This window comes from Etheostoma spectabile, chromosome 23 (genome assembly GCF_008692095.1).
Source record: "Etheostoma spectabile isolate EspeVRDwgs_2016 chromosome 23, UIUC_Espe_1.0, whole genome shotgun sequence".
In the NCBI taxonomy this organism is placed as follows: domain Eukaryota; kingdom Metazoa; phylum Chordata; class Actinopteri; order Perciformes; family Percidae; genus Etheostoma; species Etheostoma spectabile.
Genome location: NC_045755.1, coordinates 4,140,339 through 4,150,760, shown reverse-complemented (window position 1 = coordinate 4,150,760; position 10,422 = coordinate 4,140,339). Strand labels below are relative to the sequence as shown.

At 41.0% G+C, this 10,422-nt stretch overlaps 2 protein-coding genes across 4 annotated transcripts in view; one reads left to right on the top strand and one right to left on the bottom strand.

Moving 5' to 3' along the window:
* etv6 (ETS variant transcription factor 6) overlaps positions 1 to 2,282 on the bottom strand; it is a 27,228-nt gene extending 24,946 nt beyond the window's left edge. For 2 of the 3 annotated variants that reach the window (XM_032504678.1, XM_032504677.1), the window contains exon 1: positions 1,932 to 2,282. In XM_032504678.1, the coding sequence (XP_032360569.1) occupies positions 1,932 to 1,961 (30 nt within the window). In that variant the 5' untranslated portion in view covers positions 1,962 to 2,282. The remainder of the gene's footprint in view (positions 1 to 1,931) is intronic. The other variant, XM_032504679.1, reaches the window with a different exon arrangement.
* Positions 2,283 to 5,948: 3,666 nt separating this feature from the next.
* LOC116672796 (protein mono-ADP-ribosyltransferase PARP12-like) overlaps positions 5,949 to 10,422 on the top strand; it is a gene marked incomplete in the record, with an annotated part of 9,872 nt that continues 5,398 nt past the window's right edge. The window contains 5 exon segments of the mRNA XM_032504665.1: positions 5,949 to 6,238; positions 7,340 to 7,475; positions 8,459 to 8,924; positions 9,045 to 9,177; positions 9,538 to 9,712. Of these exon segments, the coding sequence (XP_032360556.1) occupies positions 5,964 to 6,238; positions 7,340 to 7,475; positions 8,459 to 8,924; positions 9,045 to 9,177; positions 9,538 to 9,712 (1,185 nt within the window).

Genomic DNA, 10,422 nt, shown 5'->3' with positions numbered 1-10,422 from the left:
ACAGCGCTTATGTTAAAGAGACACTGCAGAAAAGGCACAGTGATTTGTGACAGAACTGGGCTGCAGTGTAAAGGTGAAGGGGAGTCCTGTCTACCAGCGGCTGTGGTGGAAAAGTTCTCAGAGTGGTGTGCTGACCGTTCTCCAATAAGCAACTGCAATTGTGGAGTGATATCAGACTCAGCAATGAGAATCCATCCCATATAAACAAACCATATTGAACTGGTATTGAACAGCTTACATAGAGGCAGACCTCAGCTTCCCCACTAATATTTCTATATTGGTCCTATTAGGGCTGCAACTAGTCTATATCATTGATGTTCCACTTCCAGGATTGCTTCGTTGCCGCCGGAAAATTTGCCGGATTTCACTCATTTTGGCCAGATATCCGTTGCCCCGGGGGATTAATGAGGACGATAATTGTCTGCTCCTCAGATCTCTGCAGGGTAAATCCAGACAGCTGGCTAGACTGTTTGTTTTCTTTAAAACAACTTTCAAACGTACACACGTTCCACCAAAACAAGTTCCTTCCAAGCCAATTTTGCAGCGGCACCGCAGCTTTTCTCCAAGACGATTGGGATTGGTTTAAAGAAATGCCATTAAGCCAGAGCATGTTTCGCTCCCATCCCAGAATGCTTTGTGAAGTAGCCAGATTCTCCTCCAGCACGCTTTGGAGGAAGGTCTGGCAAAGCAAGACTGGGCTGCAACTAACGAATGTATCAACAATTAACTGTAAAAATAGGGCAAAAAAAATGTCCCCTGTGTTGTCTAACAAACAGTCCAAACCACAAAGGTATACACACAATCTTCACATTTGACAAGCCAGAACCAGGGAAAATTAGCCTTTTTTTGCTTAACAGCGCTACGGAAACAATGAATCGATTATAATAAAATGAATTGTTCAGCTCTAGTTCCATGGGGACTGGAGAGAGCAAGTCTGTGCTGATCTTCACCGACTTGATTCTCTCACAATCTTCCTCTTCCTAGGGCTGCAACTACAGATTATTTTCATTACTGATTAATGAATGATTACAACATGTCAAACATAATGACACAAGTGCAGTGTCTTCAAATTGTTTACACGGTGATCAGCAGCCGCAAAAAACAAAATGTCACTATAATCTATTTTTTTAAAAGCAAGGCCGCAACTAATAATGAGGTTGCTTATAGATTAAGTCGGTTGACCGTTTCTTTTCAATTAATCAATTAGTCGGTTAGTTTATAACATAAAATTGTGAAAAATTAACATCCCAGATTTTCTGCAGCCCAAAACCCCAAACATACGGTTTAAAATGATAAACAAAATCAGCAAATAGTCACATCGTAGGAGGATTTATGCTCAATAATTGACAATTCATTGATTATCTTAAAAGTTGGCCATTCATTTTCTGTCCATCCTATACAGTAGTATCAGCTCTAAACTTTTTTTTTTATATTGTTACTTAAAGTGCAGTAGGCTATGGTCTACTGAGTGTGCCAATGGCAGTACTCCTATTCTATGACAGTATTCCTTATGTGTAGTGGTGTGGCCTATCCAACCGTGAGTTATAACGGCTCTTTTTATATCACTGAGAATCCTCTTAAACGCTTTCACTGTCGCTTCCGTCACTATTCGCGTTTTATAAACGTGTACACGTTCACCCCCAGTTCACTTTTTGAGGCGGTAAACGAAACGTTTTAGCGTGAGCCACAGACAGTCACGACTTCTTCTCATGAGCAGAGTGGAGGCGAACTCAAAGCGTGCAGCCGCGAGCAACAGATGACTAGCAAAACAAACGCGCCCCATCCGAATGGCGCTACGGCTCGCGAGCTACACGTCTGTTCGAGGGGATCTGCTACACTGTAAATCCCTGCAGCGAGTACCACGGGCACGTTATGAGGGATTCAAACATGCAATGGAAAGTGTCAAAGGGAGACAAAGAGGACTGTGTTACCTTGTTCGCAGCGGAGGAGGATTCAGACATTATCTTCCGTCAACTTCTCTCCTTTCTCCTTCCACTTTTCCGCTGTGTCCTCTTCTTTATCTCCTCGTTACCTACACAGCAGGAGCAGAAGCGGCAGTCCGACTGCTCGGTTTGTTGTTGTGGGAGAAGTTGCTTTTTTCATATAGCCTGCTTTTTCTCTTTTTCCCGTTTATCTGCTGGTCGGCTCCATAGCGCGGATATAAAACTTCTTTTGTCTGCGTGTGTTTTCCCTTCATATGTCGGCAGCGTGCTGGTTAATAATCCCTTCCTGGAAGAGCGAGTCTCTCTCTCTCTGCCCCTTTCTTTCTCTCGCTCGCGCTCTCTCTCCCTTTTACTCACATGCACACACTCGCGTTCGTTCTCTCTCTCTCTCTCTCATCTCCCTCTCTCCTCTCTCCTCTCCTCTCTCTCTTCCTCCTCCTCTCACTCTCTCCTCTCCCTTCTCTCTCTCTCTCTCCTCTCTCTCTCTCTCATTGATCAGATGTGTGTAAAACGGCGAAATGACGTGAAATCCCACGACCATTGAGCCTTGCCCCCTTTTAAAGGGAAACCCGAAGCAGGAAATCGCAGCAGGTCGCAGTTGCAGGCTGTGAGATTCACAGACAGACTGCTTTTTCTGTTGATTGTTTTAATCAAAGCTTCATGCAAATGCGATTACACAACAGGCTAAACAGCCATGCTTTAATTGTAGCTACAGCATGCAGGGCAAAAGTGTATCTCGTGGAACATCCTAAAGATATGTAAGATATGTAGCCTATACAGTAGGAACTCTACATGAAACGAATTATTTCTTACTATATAATACAAAAACCTGTATGATACAAAAACAATGAATAAAAGTATTAGTAACTTATTTTATTTGACTGATCAGCTTTATCAAGAAAGGCATTTTGGTATGAGGTTGTTGTCAAAGTGAGGTCGAGGGTCAGGCTGAGGTCCTTCCAGTTGGTCCAGTTCTCCAGAGGGGTAAAAAGTTCAAATGTGGCTGTGTCTACATTAGTATGTGTGGTGCTAGAATTCAGTACTAGACTTGAATATTATATTATTGAATATAATATTGAATATAGACTTGAATGAATACTGAACTGGCAGAATTGATAAAGCTGCACTAATCAATATTTTGCGAGCCATCTGTGGGTGTTCGGGCATCCGGTAGGGGTGCCACCTGGGCATCTCCCTAGGGAGCTGTAGGCACGTCCAGGGAAGGATGGAGGAGGTCTCAGGGAAGACCCAGGACTAGGGGGATGCACTATGGCCTCTTTACAACCAAGTTGTTACAGGAATGTAGTTTAAGGAACAGTCCACTTTTAAACAGTTCTACTAACTACTCTCCCCCAAAACCGTTTTTTCCATTTGCATTAGCACTGGCCAACAGGCCATAGGAACTGGTAGGAGGGGTAAGAGGGTGACGCAAGCACGGCAACGGTCTTTATAGCGTTGTCACTTGACTTTAGCGCCACATACAACAACAAACCAGCATGGAGGAGGCCATCGGTATGTTCCTGTCGTGCCTTTGAAACTGCAGCGGTTAAAAACCATGCTGGAGTACTTAACTGAGAAACACAGATAACGAAGGCACCAGCGTAATATGATCCTCCGCATCAGTCCACTTTTTAGAGATCAGCATTCCGTCCATTCACGTAGTAATTCATGTAGTCAAGTAAGTTTTCAAGTAGTCAAGGTTTTGCTAAAACCTACAGCAGGGCTTCCACAGATGGCGCTGTGGGGGGGGTATCTTATAAGTTGGACCGATCAACGTAGACCTAGGTCAAAAAGGTAAAGACCCTGCCCTGAAATAGGAGCTGAAAGAGTTACTGGAACTGCGGTCAGAGGAACTTAATAAACCCCAAATTAGTCCAGGTGGAACACAAGAAATAAAGGGTTCTATGAACGATATGTTCTAAGAACTGCAAAAATCTCCCTCTCTGGTTCGGGAACACCTCTGTACCCCCCCCCCCCCCCCCCCCCCCCCCCCGTCAGAGTTGGCTAATGTGGCTTGGTAAAGGCAAGTTTGGGGTCCCGTGCTGGAGCTTTTGCCCCCGCGACCCGACCCCGGATAAGCGGATGACAATGGATGGACAATGACTATCTTTCAGTTGATTAAATGACTGTGTAAAATGTAAATGGAGGCAATTATACCAAAACAGAGCCAAAAGGAGGGTTAATATCACATCTGCAGATCTAAGTACGTCTAATTATTTATGACTTGTGAAGTTTACTACTTTAGTAGTTGATAATGTGTCAGTGTTGTATTTACAGCTTGTTCTGCTGCCCCCAAGTGGCCAAAAATAGTTAATACTGCTGCACAATTGGCACAAGTTTCCCCTACGATGAGTGACAAATTATATGAAAAGCCATCATCAAATGTCTTTGTAAGGTGTGTCAGTCCACCACAAGCCTCAAGAACAGCTTCAGGGTTTTTTGGCATGGCATTCCCCAAGTCCCTGAAACTCTACTGGAGGCATGATCTCTTTTCGTTTAAAAGATATTCCCTTATTTGGAGTTTTGATGATGGTGGAGGAGATAGAATCTCTGAAATCTCCAACAGGGGTTTGACTTAGTTGCGATGAATACATATGCTTCAAATTATTTTCCTACACGTCATCCATTCCATAACTACTGCTGTATGGCAGCATCTGACATGCAACAAAGGTCCTCGGGCTGAACACAAGGATGCCTCAATAATTTGTTGTTTAAAACGTGCCTGTTCGGAATGGGCCGATTGCTTGGCCGCCGTGTCGGAAGTCGATCAGGTGAGATCAGGTTGTTGAGAAAATTAAAGGACATACATTGGCATTGTGAGGCTCCTCAGATTTGACAGAGTATATCTGAACTGCTTTAAGGCCTGATACAGAAAAATAAAGAAAGCTCTTGTTCTTCTAAGCACTGAAACCTAAATCTTCAGAGTTTCTGGTGGCAGCAGATGGTGTTAAAGATCATGAAAAAATCCCTTCCAACATGTGTATTCTCTTGAGGGAGAGGGAGGGGGACAGGAAGCTATGAGGCTGATGGGAAATGTGCTGAAAGTTAACGAGCAAGTGCAGATGGGTGAAGCTGAGGGATGATAAACAGACCTGGTGCATACTGTATATGCATATTTTATGTTCTTAAATTCATTTCTTTACTACAACATTTAATTACAGTGGATGTAATCAGGATTGTTTTCACCACGGACGACAGGAAAAGAAAAATTAATTTTAAGGTGAAAACAATTGTGCAGAAGTTGACAAAATGATGAAGTATTCATCACCTATGCGATTTTACTGTGAGAATAATATGTATTGAATTGAATGTGAGTGTTTTAACAAAACTTCAAGGAAGAACAGGGGAGACATGTAGGCAGGTTTCAGCTCGTGGGACTGACAGAATGCATTTTGGGATTATAGTAATCACATTTTCAAAAAGTGGCAAATATAATTGGACACACCTAACATTAAAAACACTTGGATAGACATGTTGCAATAAAAGCAAGATGAATGATTTTTTTCTTTTTTAGAAACAACTGCAACAAGTAAAACAATTAAAACCAGCTGATTATAGTCTGTCCTCAGTGGCAGAATGTATCACAGACCTAGATGTTTCAGTAAGTGAATATGAAACCAAATGATTTTCATGCAGTGTCATTTCAGTCAAAAATATAATATAGCCTACGTATTCATGTCATGTCTTTTCAAAGTTTTTACTGTTCAGGATAGTATTCCCAAGATGGATTTAAATATGTCTAGTGTATAATACTTGGATAAGTATTTTATTAGGACAACCGAAAAGTCTCCTCTGTCCAATAAATACAGGGCTGAGGTCATATAACACGACGACGCCCCCAAGCGGAGGAGAGCAGCGTTGCAGCAATAATTGCTTAAAAGAAAATCTATATGGGTTTTGGTTTCCAATCAGATATTATCTACTGGACTTTCCTCTTCCACTGAACCCAGCAGCTACTCAGGCGTTGCTGTCTCGTTTGAAGGTGGAAGGAAACGCAAGGAAACACGGGCGAGTGTCAAAATGATGGAGTCAGACATATTGAAGATCGTCTGCGCCAATCAAGGATCAATTAAAACTGATTATTTGTTATTGAATCTTGGATTAGGCGATTCAATTTATGATGTCATTAATGACCAAGATAAATTAGCTTTGTGTTGTCCTTACGGGCAGCCGAAGGTGGTGGCCAGGACCAGACTGAAACTGTGTAGAGTCAGAGAGTGTCCGGGATCATGCGGGGCGCTGCACCTGTGTAAAAAGTTCCTCCTCACCGGATCCTGTCCGTTCGTTCGGTCGAGGTAAGCCCGTGTTTGCTAAAGGTATGAGCCCTAGCGTGAGTTAAGTGAGTGTTGGGTAGTTGGAGTGGCCTGTGACTCTTTCAGTTTGACATATTTCAGTTGTTTTTATTGTTTCATTGTTAAAATGATCGTTTTCTATGTGCAATTAACGCTGGTCAATGAAGGGCACTGTCACCGGGTTCTTTCGGCGTTTAAGCCACTTAATCAACAGTGGTGGTTAACCTGCAACATGGGCCTTGACTCAGCGTCACTGTGTCACACACTCGCCAAATGGCTCCGTCGAAAAACAAACATGCACACGTACTCACGTTGCTTTACAGGCTATTTAGCACATTTAAGTCTGACGGACACAGACTTAATGTCAATTTACAAATGTAAAGTAATGCTATTTAAAGTTTAATTTACAATTAAATTTAAGTGCTGGACTTTGGAACTTCATGGAATTTTCTTTTAAACCCGTGTAGTGTAACGTTATAGGGTTTGCCATTCTTTTTGCTAATATAAGCTAACAGCTGCTAGTTTTAGCTAGCTATAACGTTTCATATTTACCATTACAAAAAAAAAAAAAGTTATACATTTTTCATAACTTTGTCAAAAAAAGCATATTTCCCCAAATGTCAAACGATTCCTTTACATTTGTCCAATTCCGTAAAGTTATAATGTAAACTTCTAGCCTCCGGTCCACGGTAACATTAGTGGTAATTAGCTGTATCTTGCTAGCTGGGTTTCACAATTGTGGTGCAATGGTGACCATTAGCCTTCCTACGCCATAGCCCTCTTAGCATGTCCCTCTAGATAGGGTTTGAATCCTCAAAGCCTCTTTGCAGCTGCTACTTAACTCACATTGATTTAGATGTGCTACTATGTAGTTAACTTCATTCATCATCATACATTTTTACTTTTAATATATCAACACTATTTGCAGATGTTAGACTTGCCAACCAAAACAGGCATGCGAAACATTCATATGAGTTCAGTAATGTATAATTTTAGTTGAATTGTAGTAACAAAACATAATGGAGGAATGTATTCTTTTACAGAGAAACTGTAAAAAAAAATCATACTCATGCCTGAACTATCTGTTGTATTCATGGATGACAGGACAGGATGCAGATTTTCCCATGACCTGGACTCTGATCACAATGTGAGGTTACTGCGAGTGCACGAGCTGGAGAGTCTGAGCCGGACCGAGCTGAGCACACTGCTGCTGCAGAGCGACAACTGGCTTCTGCCTGATGTAAGTTTCACAACATACACTAGATTCATCCAGAGTGTTTTTTCAAATCAGATTGTTAGATCAGTCAAAGAGTAAATCAGCCATAAACTGTTGTCTCAGTTATGGAAGGGTACACAGTAGGGATTATTTTTCCTGAAAATGAAACATTTTCTGATCTGGTTGCAGAAGCACACTATTCCAAGTTTTCGAGGCATCATTTTAGCTACAGTCAAAACGCAAAGCTAAATGCAAAAAGAAATGGGCATAAATGTACAGGTTCTCAACCTGACCACTAGTGTAAATGCTGGTATGAATAAGGCAAAAGAATGCCATTTAGGTTGATCAAAATTGGAATGAATGAATGGGATGTAAGAAACAGATCTTTGATTCTTCTGTATGTCTAGTCTATGTGAAGAAATTGACAATAAATCTGACTTGAATGAACAAAACAACCTCTGCATGCAGCTTAAACTTTGTTTTAGCTGCAAGGAATATGACATTCCAAGTTCATTTCTTGTTATCTGCCTGCTGAGAACATCCTTATGGAAGTGATATTTGTCATTATACAAACAAAATTTGTTAAAGAACAAAATTCATCAAGGCAAATAATTTGTTTTCTGACCTGGATTTCACTGGGCGTAGCTGGCACTGCACCGCTTTCCTGCAGTAATGCGGCCGCTGGAGTTGACTGCTTCCTATCTAGGACTTGTGCAAAGGACTTACTTATTTCTGTAGTGATACATTTAAATTGGACGTATCAGCCTATTTGGTTTATGATTAGAAAATAACTTTTTTTTTATAAGAAAACCTAGAGTTCTTTAGAGCAACAGTAGTTTGTTGACTTCATCAACACCTGGATTTAGCTGAATAACATCTGTATTTGTGTTATGTTAAAGGAGTTGGTCACTGAAAACTGAAATGTCAATATCACAACAGCAATTTCCTGTTTTGTTGTTTTCCAACCCCTTTTCCGTGATTGCAAGCACCTTTTGTCCCTACACCAGATATGTCATAACTACAACAATGGTGGCGGAGAGTTTGGCCTGTGTCAGGAGGGTTTCGCCTGCAAGAGACTGCATATCTGTGAGAGGTTCCTGAACCGCGACTGCAGCTGCTCCAAGGCTCATGATTTTAATGCTCCACAGCCATACAAGAGCCTGCAGGAGAAAGGCGTGCCTGAAGACCTCACTCATTCCTTGAAGTCTGTTTATGCAAACAAATTGGCTTTGAAGTACACTGACAGAAAGCAACCAAACTCCTCCACCAGGGAATTCTCTGCTAACCCTGATGGACCGAACAGAAGGCCAAGGCCTGTCAGAGGTAAACTACACCAGCTGAAAAAGCTTTTATTAAAACCGTTTTCTAAAAATAACTGTAAAATCTACACTTTACAGTACTCTTACTGTTTGTTTCCTGCAGATAAAACTGAGATCTGCATGTTCTTCATCAAAGGAAACTGTATACGTGAGGGTAAGTAATCGATACGTCATAAATCATCATGCAAAACAGTAATAATTACACTTATTGTGTACTATAGAGTTTAGAGCCTATCACGTCATCAATCTAGTTTTTATGACGATGTCTTCTCAGAGCGATGTTTTAAAGCTCACGACAAGATGCCGTACAGATGGGAAGTCAGAGAGGACAATCAGTGGACCGCCTTGACTGATAATGAAAACGAGGCGATTGAGAAGGACTTCTGCGACCCTAAAAACACTTACAGGTACTCTCTACTGACATTCAATGAGATCCTAGTTCTGGAAAGATGTTGTGCTAAAAATTGAACCATCTCCATTAACTTCATGTGTTTTCTGCAGGTTTATTTTCTTGCTGTTTCTTCAAAGAAGTAGTTTGACATTTTGTGCTTATTCACTTTCATGCCAAGAGTTAGTTTGAGACCACACCCATGTCTGTACGGTAAATATGAAGCTACAGCGAACAGTCGCTTAGCGTAGTTTAGTTGAAAGGAAAACCCCACTATTATTGTGATGTATCAGCAAACTCTTGTACTTGTTTTGTTACAACCCATTACTTGCTGTTAAAATGAATTGTATAAATTAGTTATCTATTCTGCTGTCCTTAGTCAGCACCCCTACAGCACCCCACCTGTGCATTTTGACACAATGACCCGTGGATCGAACAAAGTCCGACGTCTCTCTACCACAAACTCTTTGCTTGAGCCAACCTTCATCCACACCACTGAGTGGGTTTGGTACTGGGAGGATGAGTCCGGAACGTGGAACATGTACGCTTCAGCTGTGAGTAACTGGAGTTATTTTTAGTTTCATTTACTGTGATAATCCAGACGTGAGGAAACCATGGAATAGTTATGTAATGTTATATGGGAAATATTCTGAAATGGAGATGTCAAAGTTTTCCTAATCTGCAATATTATATATATATTTCTGTTTTTTTATTATTTTACCGTTATATGGCTGATCAAAGTCCAAAGTCATTCCTCTCCAGTAACGCCACGTCATTAAAAAAAAAAAAAAAACTTTTAAACATTTAAAACAGTTCCTCATAGATAACGGTACGAGTTAGCATAAAGAATCGCATTCCCAGCTTTGCTCTGAATTGGAATTTATCCATACATTTATACATGTCTGTAGGGCTGGGTATCATTCAAAATTTTTTGATATGGGTACTAGTAATAAAAACAGTATTAAGAAACTTCAGCAACAGTTAAGGAAGTTAATAGGGAAAATATGCATATTTGATTTATTGTGGAGAGTTAGATTATTATATAGATTTGAAACCACTTCATAATATCATTATGGTAGATATAGTCTATACAGACGACGATTCATTTATGGGATTGCACCGGTGCCACCAGAAGATCCACCGGATGTCCCTCCCCTTTCACTTTCTTTGTGTTTGCATTCCAAACTGGCCGGTTTATAGTTAACTGCTCCTCAGATCTATGCAGCATAAATCCAGACAGCTAGCTAGACTATCTGTCCAATCT